At 33.6% G+C, this 17,042-nt stretch overlaps 1 protein-coding gene across 5 annotated transcripts in view; it reads right to left on the bottom strand.

The window, feature by feature from the left end:
• COMMD10 (COMM domain containing 10) overlaps positions 1 to 17,042 on the bottom strand; it is a 203,363-nt gene that overhangs the window by 137,629 nt on the left and 48,692 nt on the right. For all 5 annotated transcript variants that reach the window (XR_008955604.2, XM_003826717.7, XM_063604598.1 and 2 more), the window contains exon 5: positions 15,754 to 15,864. Coding sequence is in view for 4 of the 5 variants with exons in the window: in XM_003826717.7 (XP_003826765.1) it covers positions 15,754 to 15,864 (111 nt within the window). In the remaining variant the exon portion in view is untranslated. The remainder of the gene's footprint in view (positions 1 to 15,753; positions 15,865 to 17,042) is intronic.

Below are 17,042 nucleotides of genomic sequence, written 5' to 3'. Positions count from 1 at the left end.
TACCATTCAGGACATAGGCATGGGCAAGGACTTCATGTCCAAAACACCAAAAGCAATGGCAACAAAAGCCAAAATTGACAAATGGGATCTAATTAAACTAAAGAGCTTCTGCACAGCAAAAGAAACTACCATCAGAGTGAACAGGCAACCTACAAAATGGGAGAAAATTTTTGCAACCTACTCATCTGACAAAGGGCTAATATCCAGAATCTACAATGAACTCAAACAAATTTACAAGAAAAAAACAAACAACTCCATCAACAAGTGGGCGAAGGACATGAACAGACACTTCTCAAAAGAAGATATTTATGCAGCCAAAAGACACATGAAAAAATGCTCATCATCACTGGCCATCAGACAAATGCAAATCAAAACCACAATGAGATACCATCTCACACCAGTTAGAATGGCAATCATTAAAAAGTCAGGCAACAACAGGTGCTGGAGAGCATGTGGAGCAATAGGAACACTTTTACACTGTTGATGGGACTGTAAACTAGTTCAACCATTGTGGAAGTCAGTGTGGTGATTCCTCAGGGATCTAGAACTAGAAATACCATTTGACCCAGCCATCCCATTACTGGGTATATACCCAAAGGACTATAAATCATGCTGCTATAAAGACACATGCACACGTATGTCTATTGCGGCACTATTCACAATAGCAAAGACTTGGAACCAACTCAAATGTCCAACAATGATAGACTGGATTAAGAAAATGTGGCACATATACACCATGGAACACTATGCAGCCATAAAAAATGATGAGTTCATGTCCTTTGTAGGGACATGGATGAAATTGGAAATCATCATTCTCAGTAAACTATCGCAAGAACAAAAAACAAACACCGCATATTCTCACTCACAGGTGGGAATTGAACAATGAGAACACATGGACACAGGAAGGGGAACATCACACTCTGGGGACTGTTGTGGAGTAGGGGGAGGGGGGAGGGATAGCTTTAGGAGATATACCTAATGCTAAATGATGAGTTATTGGGTGCAACACATCAGCATGGCACATGTATACATATGTAACTAACCTGCACATTGTGCACATGTACCCTAAAACTTAAAGTATAATAATAAAATAAAAAAACAAATACAAATCCCATAATATATGTAATTTTAAAATGTTTTCTCCCATTCTCCAGGTTGTCCTTTCAATTTCTTGACAATGTTCTTTGATACACAAAAGTTTTCAATTTTAATGAAGCTCAATTTATCGTTTCTCTTTGGTTGCTCATGCTTTTGGTGTCATATTAAGAATCCATTGTCAGAAAAGAGAAAAAAAAGAATCCATTGACAAAACCACTTAAGATCCCTTTCGGCTAGAAAATTCCACCAGCCTTTGCTGATTCCATAAATGAAGTTGTACCTGGACAATTCTGGTCATTTTACTGTTGAGAACAACAAAGGTGTTATGCTGGGATATTTATGGTACTGCTCTTACCAAGGAAGTAGCAACACATTAAATATGGGTAAAATTACCCCTTTATAATGGATAGGGTAGAACTTCTTTATGTCTGAAAGAAACTTCGTATCTACTCTATCATAAAGAAGAAGCCAAGAGGGGGAAACAGAAAGAGAGGAAGAAAGGGAAGGAGCAAAATCTCATGGTTTAGAAACCTCATGAATTAACAAACACACATATAGTTTTAAAAGACATTCTAAACTATATGTCTAAACATGTTAATCCCTGAAAAAGGAAGTTTCTCAGCAATAAAAAATCTAATATTTTAGCGATTACTAGAATTCCAACAGAATCTACATGAATAGAATTTCTAAAATCTTCTTCCATCACTTTAGTCAACAGGTTAGTATATAGTATTTTAAATATGGCTTTAAAGGCAAATGTACTGCTGAAGGACTATTTGAATAAATAAATGATATTTACCAAAAAAAGAAATAAGAAATGGAACATACAAACAACAGAATCCTACGTAGTCATTTAAAATGATGTTGCTGAGTAGAATCTCATTTACTGACAATAAAAGATGTTGTTTACAATATAATGCTTTATGGGGAAAGACAACTAGTTTACAATGGACAGACTTGGAAAGATATATGCCAATTAAATATGTCACTCAAAGTGATTACCTCTAGGTAGGATTCTAGGTGAATTTTATTTTCTTACATTTTTTAATTTTTCCTCAATGTAAATCACTTGTTTAATTTTTAAAAAGTATAAAAGAATTTTTTAAAAGATAAAATCAAGGTTCTTTAAACATGAAATTAATAAACAAGAATTTCTTTCTACACATTCATTTTCCATTACATTTCATCTTCACCCATTACATGTAATTTGTGAAATACATGTTTTGGTTAACCAGCCACAACAATCACAACATACAGTTTCACTGATGTCATAATAGCAGTTATTGACTATAAGCAAAATTTATGTAAATTTCAGATAGTCAACCAATTTTTAAAAGCTTAAAATGATATATTTTTTAAAATACTGTATAATTTGCTATTCATTGATTATGCTTAGGAATCAAACATTTATGAAACAAGCAAGTTAAAATGAGTTTGTAAAAATTAGATTATATTAATCCTGTCTGTCTCTTCTTTGTGCTGGTAGCAAAGGTTAGGATAATTCGTGAGATAAAGAATAATACTGCTTCATCAACCCTATTTCTATCCCTTTGTTCATCAATGGCCCTAGTTACGGTATATTCCCACTGCTTTATGAATATCAATCTCCAGCATGTGATAAAGTAACTAAAATTGACTGTTCCTTGTGCACTAACCGAACAGCTGTCTTCAGCAGATCCTCAAATACATCATCCAGATACATACCAAAAACACAGAACCGATGGTGCTGGGTTGATGCTAAATACCCAAAAAGAAAACACCCAAACCAGACTCATAATCATTAGCTATCTTGGGATGGCCACATTTCCAAATAAGTCCTGTGATATAAGACTCGAGGATCTGATTAAATACTTAAAGCATTTTAGTTTTTTTAAATATGGACATGGCATTTCTGAAAGGTTGCAGCTTTGGATCATAAGTATTAAGGACAGCTGAGAAACTTCGAAAAACAAAAATAAAGAGATTTTATATGAAAACTTAATAGAATAATCTTCCCTTTTCCCAATACCATCAAAACAGCCAAAAGTGCCCAATAATTTCTTCTGAGAAATATATAGTTACAATTATTCTTCCTCTTCATATAAGTTTAACTTCCTCTAAATAATTCTCATATAAAGGAAAGAAAAAATCTGAAAAGACTATAATCCCCACAATCCATTAAAGACATATTTAAGTATTCACATAGTAACTAACACTGTAAACATGCTTAAAATCTTATTTAAACTATGCCAGGAAAAAAGTGTTTGTCAACTCCTTTTATTGCCAAAATAACTGGGACCGGATTCGGTATCCAAAAATGCAAATTACTCATAAGAAAACTTAATCTAGACATCTTTACTCTGTCTTGAAGTAAAATTTACAATAATACCCTCAAAATAAGAATACCAAATTCAGAAAAGCAATTCAAAAAATCACCACTGATGTTCAAAAGCTAATATAATTCAAACAACATACAAAATTCTCACATTTTAATTGATTTCTGGATATAGTATCACTGGTGTAGTGGGCTCATTATGAAATTAATACTCTACTATTTCCAGCAGATGCTGGGTATATTATCAACCAAGGAAGCAAGAGATCAAGGAGTAGCCACTGGACACACATTGGGAACTCCTAGGATACCGAATAAATCTTCATATAATTAGACCACTTGTTTCCAAGCTGATGCAGGGTAAAGGTTCGCTGAAGACCAGCTTTCAAGTTTTACATGTATCCACTTCTTTGTCTTAACAGATAAACTGTACACCAAGTCAAGCCACAGACATCTCAAGACTCAAATTAAAAGTCACTGAGTGATCCTGGAAAATAACGCATCTATTTGAGGCTCCTCTATAAACCTCTAGGAAAGCTGTATTACTGCATTTTCATACTGCTATTAAGAACTGCCCAAGAAAGGGTAATTTATAAAAGAAAGAGGTTTAATTGACTCACAGTTTAGTTCAGCATGGCTGGGAAGGCGTCAAGAAACTTACACTCATGGCAGAAGGCGAAGGGGAAGCAAGACACCTTCTTCTTAAGTTGGCAGGAAGGAGAAGTGCTGAGCAAAGGCGTAAGAGCCCCTTATAAAACAATCACATCTCGTGAGAACTCACTCACTATCAGGAGAACAGCATGCGGGGAACCACCCTCATGATTCAACTACCTCCACCTGGTCTCTCCCTTGACACGTGGGGATTGTGGGGATTGTGAGGATTGCAATTCAAGATGAGATCTGGGTGCAGACACAAAGCCTAACCACATCAGAGAGTATGCCTAGGTTCCAGCATATTTCTAGATAGTTTCTCCCTCTCATCACTTACCACCCTGCCCCGAACACACATACACAATATCCTCACTTTCCACCTGGCCCAATTTAGACTCCAGGGTCAGTTACTAAAATTTATTCTTTCATAGACACAGGCACACCCTTTGTCCTTTTCACCCTCCACTGACAACACCCGGCAAAGATAAAACCATGATTAAACCCAATTATCCACGTACTCCACATGTGCACCTGAGCAATTAAAATAGATGAAGAAAACTACACAACCTGCCAGCAGTTCTCATCTCAAATTCGTGATCACAAATCACAATTGGGCAATCAGCACTGTGTAGTAACAGTAAACATACCCTAAAATACCCAGTTTGTTCAATTGTCCAATATCCAAAATAACCATTTCACACTTTGTCCTCTGTTCTCAAACCTAATAGAACCGCCCCATCCTCCCAACCTCATGACAGCAGCATTGAGAAAACAGAAGCAATCAGATCATTGCAACTTTCTCTTTCCACCATCAAAACCACTCACCTGACCCATACTCTTCTCTGTGAAGGCAAGTGAAATGTTCCCACTCTGATTGAATCCTACCTTTCAGATGTGCTCTGAATCTCACATCTCACTTTCTCAAGAAATGTATTAATATATCCCTCTCCATTCTGCATCATTTTCTCCCCCAGTGGATCTGTGGCATCTGCATACAAACCTCCTCTAATATCTCCATTTACTGAATCCACATTCCCCTACATCAACTGTCCTATTTCAGAAAGTTTCCTGTATCACTACTTCCACTCTCACCTCATATTCTTTAGTCAGTTTATCCCAATTAGGTTTCTTTCTTCTCCTCTCAATTGTTATTGAAATCATAATTGTCTAGGTTATCAGAGAAGTCCATTTTACAAAATCCAACAGTCACATGTCCGTTCTTCTCTTTTCTGACCTCTCAAATAGCATCCAATACTGCCCTCCATCTTGAAATATTTCCTTCTCCTGTCCCACAAACTGATCACCAATGATGTCCATGTCACTAAATTCATTTTTTAACACTATGTAGTGATTATAAGCTCAGACTATGGAGTCAGACAGACCTGGGTTCAAATTATAGCACCATCACTTTCTAGTATCCAATTTAGAGAAAGATACTTAACCACTGAGTCTGGGTTTCTTGATCTAGTTAATAGGAAAATACTAGCACCTACTTCATGGCTGTGAGAATTACTATCTTCTCTCTCTGACCCTGCTTCCCTCTAACTTCACTTAGTAGCAACATGTGACACGATTCACCCCTAAGAAATGCTCTCTTCCTTTGGTATTTGGCTGTTCCTTCCCAATCACTGTCATAAGCTCCTTCAATTCTGCTTGTCATTTGAATGTTAGTTCTAATATATCCTCTAAGTGATCTCTTCCATTCTCATGACTGAAATTATAATCTCAATGATTTCCAAACCTCAATTTCTAGTTTACTATTTTCTCCCATGTCTCAGACTACAAACCTGACAATCTCCACCTGGATATCTCAGGTACCTCCATATTTGAAATGCTCAAAAAATAAACCTCTGTCCTCTTTCAGGTGCTTTTTCCTCCATCTGAAAACTTCTCTGCCTGTCACAGTTTCTAATTCCTTGCTATTGGTTTCCGTGTACTTCCTCCTTTGTACTAGTCATCAAACTTATATTTACTGGCTTAACATATGTATTTCCTGCTAGCCCATAAGCTCCATGACAGAAAATAAAACCTGCCTATATCACAAATACCTTGCCTAGTAACTCACATGTAGTAAATGCTTAAAAAATATTTCTTGAACTGAATTCAAGATGTTTAAAAAGTCAGTGCATATTTACTTTAATGAATTTAGCATTTTACTTGTCCAGACGTCTAATTCATTGTTAATACTTTTATGTCAAAATATTTATATTATTCATTTACATTATTGTCATTTCTAATACATGAAAAGGTATCTAATGAAATTTAAAGGTACTTCTAAACATATTCTGTTTTAAAAATTCTGTATTTATCAACTGCCTCTGGGTTTCAGAGACTACAGGATTCAGAAGCTAGAAAAGACAAGTGAAGAGAGTATTTGTTTCTTTACTATGGAATCCCACAAAATTTTTAAAGGAATTTTAGTAAAACAATATTTTAATTCTAAATTGCCTAAAATGTTTGGAGTATTTTTAACAGAGATTTTCTCCTCCAAGTCTCTATTATCATTTTCTCCACATAAATACTAACTTCTAATGGTGTATTAATATTGTGTATTTTCACTCTTCAAAGGTAAGTAGCATCTGAAACAGTATTTTTGTTAGCTTATAAAATCTTATTATGGATAAATGCAGACTTTCCACTTGACAGCCTGAAATATGAAAAAAAAAATCTTACACACACACCCACATATATGGAGGAAGTTTGCATTGCGTTATGCAGAAATTATATACATATGATTTATATCAATATACTTGACGACATAATATTGTCTTTTAAAAAGTCGTGTTGACCACAAAACCAAAAAAAAAAAAAAAAAACCAAAAACACATTAAATTGAGGGAAAACATTTCTGTATTGCTGGTATTTAGAAAACGTAAAACCTTGAAGGATAATTTCATTGAGAAATTGATCACAATGAAAAAGGATACAAAACAAAGAATCAGGAAACCAGAGTTACAAAGCCTTAAAAATATTTAAATAAATTTGATTCCAAAGAGGCAGGCTTTGTTTTCAAAGTATCTTGGCAATTATCTAACAAATAAGAGTTATTTCTATTTTCTCTAACTGCTTGAGTATTTGATCAGATTGCTTCTACATGTTCTATAATAAAACAAAATACACATAACAAAAGCTTGTTTAATTTGTGCACTAATGTAATACGAAAGTTTAAAAGAGGGGGCGCTATAATATTACAAAAATATCCGGGCTTTTTACTGGCCTCCTAAAATCCAAAGTAATTAATTACCTAGTTATTAAAGAACCTATTTTTGAAATAGTGTTATATCTTTCTCTAGAAGGTAAGAAATCTTCTGAATGCAATGTTTGCGTTTCTGTGTATATTCCCCAAAATGATTTCAGAAAGCCATTTATCAAACTAAATAAGATGTTTTGTTTTATTTTGGTTTATACCCTTTAACCTAGTAATCATCCTCTTGAGGAATAACCCTAAATCCTAAGAAGACTTCTCTAATTCATTCATAATGCATAAAGGTTTACTAAGCATCTAAGTATATATTCACAAAGATGTTTATTACAATGTAACAGGAAAATACTAGAAACAAACCCAGTATTTGACAGGGGAAGAATTATTAAGAAATCCTAATATGTCTGTCATAGCCGTAACATAATGCAGTCATTTAAAATATATTAATGATGAGTTTGAAATGATATTAAAAATGATTTGTTACAGCATTAAGTGAAAAAAGGCAGAATATAAAATCAAACAAGTCCTATAGTCAGACTGGAGAAAAAGTTTATGTTGAATAAACACTAAATAAAATAAAACAAATGGAGTGCCTGCATCTTTGTGGTAAGTTTAACAGTTTTTCCTTTCACGTTTCTATAATTTCTAAGTTTTCTACAGTAAGCACATACAGCTTTGGTAACAGAAAAATCAATCATGATTTTTAAAAAAAGGCAGGCAATATTAAAAAATCATTTCACTTGAGAGAGGACAATAAAATTATTCCTGTTTGCAGATGACATTATCCTACGTTTAAAGAAAAAGAACCCTTAAAACGCCACAAAAAAGTTAAAATGAACAAATAAATTCAGTAAAGTAGTATACACCTTACAAAATCACCATACAAAAATCAGATGCATTTCTTCACAAAAATAATGACCTAGCTTAAAAAGAAACCAAGAAAACAATCTTATTTATGTGCCCCCACTTTCCCAGCCACCACCCCTCTTCCCAGCCCCCTGCTACTATATACCATTGCTAGGAGAGCAAAAAGAATAAAATGCCTGTAAATAAATATAGCTAAAGAAGTGAAAGCTCTGAACACTATAACATGCTGATTAAAGAAATTGAAGATGACATAATTAAATAGCAAGATATCCCACGTTCATGAATTGGAAGAATTAATATTGTTAAAATGTCCATACTACCCATAGCAATATATGGATTCAATGCAATTCTATCAAAATTCCAATGGCATTTTTTCACAGAAATAGAGAAAAAAATTCTAAAATTCACATGGAATAACCAAAATAATCTTGAGAAAGTAAAACAAAGTTAGACGTATCACACTTCCTAATTTTAAATTACATTATAAAGTTATAGTAACCAAAATAGTATGGTACTGGCATAAAGCCAGATACACAGACAAAAGGAATACTATAGAGAGCCCAGAAATAACCCAAGCATACATGTTCAATTAATTTTTTCAAGGCCACTGAGAAGATGCAATAACGAAAGAATTGTCTCTTTAATAAATGGTGCTGGGAAAACTGAACATCCATATGCAAAACAATGAAATTGGACCTTTACACCATACACAAAAATCAAACTCAAAAGAGATAAAAGACCTAAACATAAGATCTGAAACCATAAAACTCCTAGAAGAAAGCACAGAGAAAAAGCTCCTTGATGTTCATCCTAGTCTGATATTTTGAATTATCACACCAAAAGCTTGAGGAATAAAAGCAAAAACAAACAAGTAGAACTACATCAAACTAAAAGCTCCTGTATAGAAAAGGAAACCATCAACAAAAAATACAGCCTACAGACTGGAAGAAAAATTTGCAAACCACATATCTGATAAGGGGTTAATATCCAACATGTATAAGGAACTCACACAATTCAATAGCAAAATAATAATAATGTACTAAGATTAATTGATTTTAAAAGGGGCAAAGAACCTAAAGAGAAACTTCTCCAAAGAAGACATAAAAATGGCCAACAGATATATGAAAAGATGTTCCATATCGCTAACCATTAGGGAAATGCAAACAAAACCAAAATGAAATATTACCTCACAACTGTTAGAATGACTATTATCAAAAAGACAAGAGACAACAAATGCTGGTGAGAATGTGGAGAAAAGGGAACCCCATACACTGATCGTGGAAATGTAAATTGGTATAGCCATTAAGGACAACAGTTTGAAGGTTCCTCCAAAAATTCAAATTAGAACTACCAGAAATCTCCTGCTTGGTATATATTCAAAGAAGATGAATCCAGTATGTTAAAGAGATATCTGCACCCCCATGTTTGTTGCAGCATTATTCATAATAGCCAAGATATGGAAACAACGTAACTATCTATCAATGGATAAACTGTGGTATGTGTATGTGTCCATATGTGTACATACATATATGCATACATAGACATATATACAGACAGACACATACACACACACACACACATAGGAGTATGAGTCACCCTTGAAAAAGGATATAGTGCCATTTGCAACAACATGGATGAATCTGGAGGACATTATGGTAAGTGAAATAAGCCAGACGTAGAAAGAAAAATACTGCATGATCTCACTTATATGTGGAATTTTTTAAAAATGCCTATTAGAACAGAGATTATCAGAGACAAGGAAAGGGAAAAAATGGGGAGAAGCAGGTCAAAGCATATAAACTTGCAGTTATGTAGGATAAATAAGTCTGGAAATCTGATGTACAGCATCAGGACTATAATTAATGATATTGTATCGTAAACTGAAATTTTGCTAGGAAAATAGATTTTACGTGCTTTTACCACAAACACAAAAAAGGTAATTATGGCAGGTGATGGATAGGTTAATTTTCTTAATAGTAGCAATCATTTTACTATGTATATTTATATCAAAACAGCATGCCATATACCTTAAATATATACAATTTAAAAATCCACTCAACAATGTTAAATATGCGACAGAATGGTTTTATTTATATTTGAATTATGTCCTATCAGTTGAATTATCTCATTTGTATGTGTAATTAAGGGAGAAAGTATGCTTTAGTGTGATTTATTCTAATAAAGATATGATACGTGATACTTCAATGAAAAAAAAAGGAAAATGCAGACGAACTCATATAAGTAGCTAAAAAATGTGAAGGTCATTCCAAATCAGTCAATACTAACACCACCTTTAAGATGAAAAGATTTAAATTTCTATAACAAGAATTCATGATTTGAATAGTATACATATTTTTCTCTGAGAAATCTGTCCCAAATAGATCTGAGGACATCTTTTCTTTTTAACTGATACAGCTTATTTGCTCACAAGACATCAACATCATTGATGTCATGTAGCCCTTACAATAATATTTGTTAATAAAAGGCAGCCTCTGTTGAACTGACATCATTTATAACTTTACTTACTACATAAGAATAAATGGTGTTTCTAATTGACTAAAAATGTAAAATTGTTTCAACTTAGTCAAATAAAGGGGAAAGAAAAATTAAATCTAGAGTCCATGTAACAATAATCCTATGAACAACCTTACATTTTACAACAGCTTTCAACACTTTGAAACATATACACATATTACAATTTCAACTGCTAAGTTATTAAATTAACAAGATGATACAGCATCCTACTGATAAACTGGAACTCAAATAAAATTGCCTGGATTCAAATCCTAGGTCTACTGTTTACTATCTGCATAACATGGGAATATTATTTAACTTCTCTGTGCTTCTGTGTCTCCATTTATCAATAAAATAAGAATAATAAGAAATCAGGCCTGGAAGAGAGGTTTTAACCACAAAAAGAAGTGACACCATGTGTAGCACAGAGTAAACACTTTAAAAAAGAACTTTTGCCCATTTTCTCACACTAAACAGAATTTGTCATATATTTTGGAAATAAGAATGAAGAGCTCTAAGTCAGAAAACTAGTATTAGGAGCCCCAAATTCATTCAAAATCATAGTTACTTCTACATAAAGTACTTTCTGCAATCTGATTATAATCTAATTTAACATTAAGATAAATAAAAATTCTACTGTCAGGGTGATTTTACCACGGTTATTGTAAAAGAAAAAAAAAATGAAACACAGGGATCCTTCCTCAAAAGATGCACAAATAAAATTTGGAATCCCTGTATTAACAAAACAGGTTTGTCTTTAACAGGAAATTTACTGGGGGAAAAAAATGTACTAAGATTAATAGCAAAATTTAAGTATTTTAAGATATTCAAAGTTAAAGTGTTGGTGTCAGTCAAAATTATCAACATTTGTTACAAATGACATTACTCTCTAGAAATAAAGAATTTTCAGCTGACTACAATGGGCCTAGAACTAGTTACATCATAACCTAATAGAGCCATTCAATTATCTTATGGACTATTTTATTTTTTTTCTCATGAAGAAATTAATACAAGTGACAGAATGTAACAAAAAAGTCAATAATGTAGAAAGCTTTTAATATATTTCATTTTGGCAAATGATCATATACAAATTTCAAAAGCCAAATCATGATGATTTCATTTATTTGTTCTATACGTATATGATTAATAAGGATTAATTTTGTTTATGGAAATAAATAAGAGAACTCTATTGTTCTATAAAGATTAGAAATGTAAACACTTAGCATTTCCTTCAACTACTGATTTCACAAATTATTTTGAATGTTATTTCAAATAACACTGTGAATGCCAGAAAAGGCTAGGTAAGCAAAGCACTCTACTGCCCCCTAACGAAAAAAACTTTAAGTCAGAAAACTCGATTTGAGGTATCTGTGGAACAGGAAAATAATCTCACTTTGCTAAACACAGTAGACAAACACTAAGACAATTAACCAAAAACAACTAGAATACATATCAAAATACTGCAGGAAAGCTACAATCACCTAGTTTTTGTGATAAAATTAATAGCAAAACAGGAAAGCCTCGAGACAGAAGTGTTCTAAGAAAGGAGACCACAGTCAAACAGTGTTATCCAGTGTGATAGCAATTAAAACTTCACTGCAGGCTACATTTTTCATGTGTATGTTAGAAGTGAAAAAGAAGACAAGGAGCTCCTTATAAACCGTACTCTTCAGTGAATTACAGTAAGTTTTCAGTTCAACAGCTCAAAAGTAAATACAACCAAAATACTCCCTCACAATTTACAGTGACTCTAATCCTCCCAGTAGTTTAATATATGTATATTTTCAGGATAACTACCCTATAAAATACACATTTATGAGAACTGTACCCAATGCTTCCTGTTTTAAACCAACACCAACTTCATAAGTATGACAGTTTTGTACTTTAAGATACTTTATATCATAAACTAAGCAGTGATAACTTTTAATCTCCCTTTTTGTAAAAGCTTTCCTTTCCTTTAATAAACTTGTTTTTTAAAACATGCTCTATACCCTCATTCCTTTTTACTTAAAATTCCAATCTGTGAAGAATTCTCATTTCATATTTGTAAATATTTGAGAGAAAAGTAGTTTGTGGTCCTTAATAACAGGAGTCACATAAAAATTAACATAAGGAATAAGATGAAGAGTACAAAGAACAGAATACCAAATCATAAAATCAAGGAGAAGGTAAAAAAGAGAAAGAGCAGTAATTCCAGGCAGCAGTTCATTGAGGAGAAGAGGTATAGCAGTTAACTGTTCCTTTACAGCTAGGGCACACCATAACACTTGGAGATGGCATGTTTCTGCCTAGGTGATGGGAGCTCTATACCTCATTATGTGTCTGTCTATTGTTTAGGAGATATAAGACAGAGGCACAAAATGCGTACAATGCCATAGAAGAGAAAGACAATACAAAGAAGTCACTTAAGTCTACATACAAGATGAAAGAGAAATATCTTTTATGTATGTGTGCTTCTGCTCTTCTTCCTCAGCATATTTGTTAATGAAAATGGTGCTCTAGCTCTGCAAGTTATAAGATTAATCAATGTGCATATATACATTTATCCAAAATCTCAAAATACACACACAGAAAAACATAAATGTAGTCAAGCTCATATTTCAAATGAGTTAGATTTCACATCTAGATATTCACATCTTCCTGAATAATCTGAATGTCTTATTAACACGGCTGTCTTACTAGAAGCATTACTCTTTTATTCCTACTGCCTAAAAATATAACAGACACATAGGCATACTTTGAAGATGTAACAAAGAAGCTAGAAGGACTTGAGAATCCCAAAGACAAGCATTGCTGAACTCATGATGCTTAAAGCATATCCAATGTATGTGGTCAAAATAGTACACTTCCAACATACAAAATGCTTTTAGCTACACAGAGTTAACATTAGGTAGTCATGAAAAATAAAACAAAGGAAGTATATAGCTACTTGGAATGTGCATGTATGTATGTATTTTCACTCATGGAATAGTTCCAGTCTATGCTAGCGAGTTCCAGATCATCATCCTACACCTAAAGGAATAACTTAGTTCACAGAAGAAACAAAAGGGACTTTCCAGGCTCTTTTTCCCCTCCTAATTTCCAGTAAGGATACATATGAAAAATATAACCAAGAAAAAAGGGAGAGGGAATGCAAGGAACAAGGGAAGAGGTAATAATTTCATCAGGAAATAAATTTAGTGAGAGCTCTGAATTAAAACAAATGGATTGATTTCTTTATTTTAGCCAAAAACAAAAAAGTTTTATTGATGATGATGGTAGTAGCCAGCATTTATTGAGCACACGCTGTAATACTGGGCACTGGACTAAACACTTTACATATACTAGGTATTTAGTCTTCATAAAAATTGTGTAGATAGATACTATTACCTATATTTTACAGATAAAGAAACTGAGAATCAAAGATTAAGTAATTTGCCTGAGGTTACACTACACTAAATTGCAGAGCACACAGTAGTCCCCCTGCCCACTGTGGGGGGATGCATTCCAAAACTCCCAGTGGAGGCCTGAAACCATGGATAGTACTAAACCCAATATATACTGTTTTTTCCCATATATACAAACCTATGATAAAGTTTAATTTATAAATTACGCACTGTAAGAGATTCACAACAATAATAATAAAATAGAACAACTATAACAACATAGTGTAATAAAGTTATGTGGACGTGGTCTCTTTCTCTCATCTTACTGTACTGTACTCACCTATTTCAAACGGCAGTTGACCGCGGGTAACTGAAACTATGGAAAGTGAAACTGCAGATGAAGGGAAACCACCAGACATACTCTAACAGCTTGACTCTAACCACTAAGTTCATATTACTTTCCAGTGAAAATGTGTGAAATAAAATGATACTTTTGAAACACTGTAATAAACTAATACATTATATGTAAGACTCAAGTCAATTCCACAGAATTTTATAGTCATATAATCTGGGCTAGATACTTCTTAAAGAAGCCAGAAACGTGCATAATAGAATGAATAGCGAAAGTTTTAACAAAAAAGTAATAATATTCCCATCCTTCAATTCCTGTTATAAATAATAACATTTCTTCCATTATTCTATTATCATTCAGTCACTGTAATCTCCTTTCTCAGATCTTCTCTAATACCTCATTCTCAATTCTATTTTGTCTTAAGATGAGATAGTCTTATCTACTTAGGAGGAAAAAGTCACTCCCCCTTTTCTATCTTAAAAGATAATCCATTACAGTATAAAATATGATAAAAAGCTCTTATCATATCTGAAAGATATATTTCCCTATATGCCGCAGTAACAAAAAGTATTTCATAGCAATGCTTTGATCTTTAATAATCACGTTCAAGTTGTTCTGAAATTAATAATAAAGTAAAATCCTGTGGTATAAAAAAAATTGTAGGCCGGGCGCGGTGGCTCACGCCTGTAATCCCAGCACTTTGGGAGGCTGAGGGGGGTGGATCACAAGGTCAGGGGATCGAGACCATCCTGGCTAACACCGTGAAACCCCATCTCTACTAAAAATACAAAAAATTAGCCGGACAAGGTGGCAGGCGCCTGTAGTCCCAGCTACTCGGGAGGCTGAGGCAGGAGAATGGCTGGAGGCGGAGGCTGCAGTGAGCCGAGATCGCGCCACTGCACTCCAACCTGGGCGACAGCAAGACACCATCTCAAAAAAAAAAATAAATTGTATTTCTCAAAAGCTGGGATTTAAACACATGCAGGCATACTATACTACTACACACACAAAAACACAATTCAAGTCACCATCATATTTATTGTTCCAGGCACTAGCTGGACAACAAACAATATTCTCTCTACCACATATATTCAGCTTAAAACATGAAACACTCAGGAATATCCGCAAATACCTAAAACATTAAAATCATAATTTTATATGGTCTTCAACAATTTTTTTCACTGCAGAATTTAAAAGAAGACATTATGAAATGTTTTTGTAAGAAAGGCACCTTGCAAGATAAGCTATTTCTGTCAAAAAAGATCCACTTATTAATAATTGTTTAACTGAATTATGTTTAAATTCTAAATCCAGAGAGCAAAGACTGCTAAAAATAAAAAGTTTAAGACCTAATAAACAAAATACATCCTTTTAATGGGATACCATTTCTTACCTTTGAATCTTCATTGTTCACTCCGAGTTGTAACACAGCTTGAGGAGATTTTAGTTTTGCTTGAGCAGAGTGAGCCATCTGAAGGTTAAGCTGCCATCCAACCGTCTCTAGCTATAAAAGACAGGTGCAGATTGGAATCAGATGGTACAGAAGGAAGAAAACAGTCAACTTTAAGCAAATCTCCACTTAGCAGGAATGTATATGGATAGCCTAGGCTTCACAGAAAGTCAGTTCCAGGGCTCCTTTAACCTGCATACTCTGCGAATTCTCCCTTTGGGCTTATTAGATTGGCCTCCTGCCACGCCTGTCAAATTTAACAGCAAAAGTCATCTTTAAATATACTCTATTCTAAAAATAAAAAATTCTAATACCAAGCAATGAAATATATTAAAAGAGCCAATGGTTTTTAAATATTAAATAGTAAATTACTATTTTAAAATAGTGTTTTTTAAAACTAATGATTTTTAAATAGTTACAAATTTCAACTAGTAAATAGCATAAATTGGTGAAAAGCACTTTAATGACTTCCCATTATCTTCCAAAATCTTTGCATAGGTACTATACAGGTAAGATTTGCTTTTTTTCTTTTTAATTTAGAGGGAAACTAAAGTATCCAGATGGTAAGAGGTTCACACCTTTAGACACAATGAGATTGAAACAGGCAGAGAATTGATATCTACTACCCACCAAGTGTTACGCAACAGACTATCATACTTTCCAAGGTACTCTTACTATTGTTCCCAGTTATGACAGAAACCAATTAGAACATTTCCTTCGAATTTATTAGTTAATACAACAGCAAAATTTTAATCAAGTAAGACAAAAACAGTAAAGGAAGACTAAGGCAGAGTAACTTTTCTTATAAAGTATTAGGGAGCACAGATGTGACTTTATACTGAACTTCACAGCTCTATGGTGCCTCCAGCTTCAGAAGTGTAAGGTTTTAGATTTAATTTCCTGTAAATCTCAAGTATCAATATTTAGGGAAGTTTTGTGAAATGCAATTGTCATATGCCTCTGAGAACATGACCCTAATAATAGATTTAGTAAAACTACCTTAGCAATACTGGGTAAGAATGGCAGGCTCACAACAATTTTTCCTTGACTAGAATACTAATCACTTAATTTGAAAGACTGTTCAACAGCTAGAATCACAGCAGTGACTCAAAGCCAAGTTGGAAAGACAGCAATGAAAGTATTATCTATTTGAGAGAGGATGTGATGAGAAAATAAAGATACAGTTCTGTTCCTTCTGGCACTAAGCCTTTTAGAGGTTATGGGTAAAAAAA

The sequence above is a fragment of the Pan paniscus genome, chromosome 4 (genome assembly GCF_029289425.2).
Source record: "Pan paniscus chromosome 4, NHGRI_mPanPan1-v2.0_pri, whole genome shotgun sequence".
Classification (NCBI taxonomy): domain Eukaryota; kingdom Metazoa; phylum Chordata; class Mammalia; order Primates; family Hominidae; genus Pan; species Pan paniscus.
Note: the sequence above shows the minus strand (reverse complement) of the source record. Positions and strands in the feature narration are given on the sequence as shown.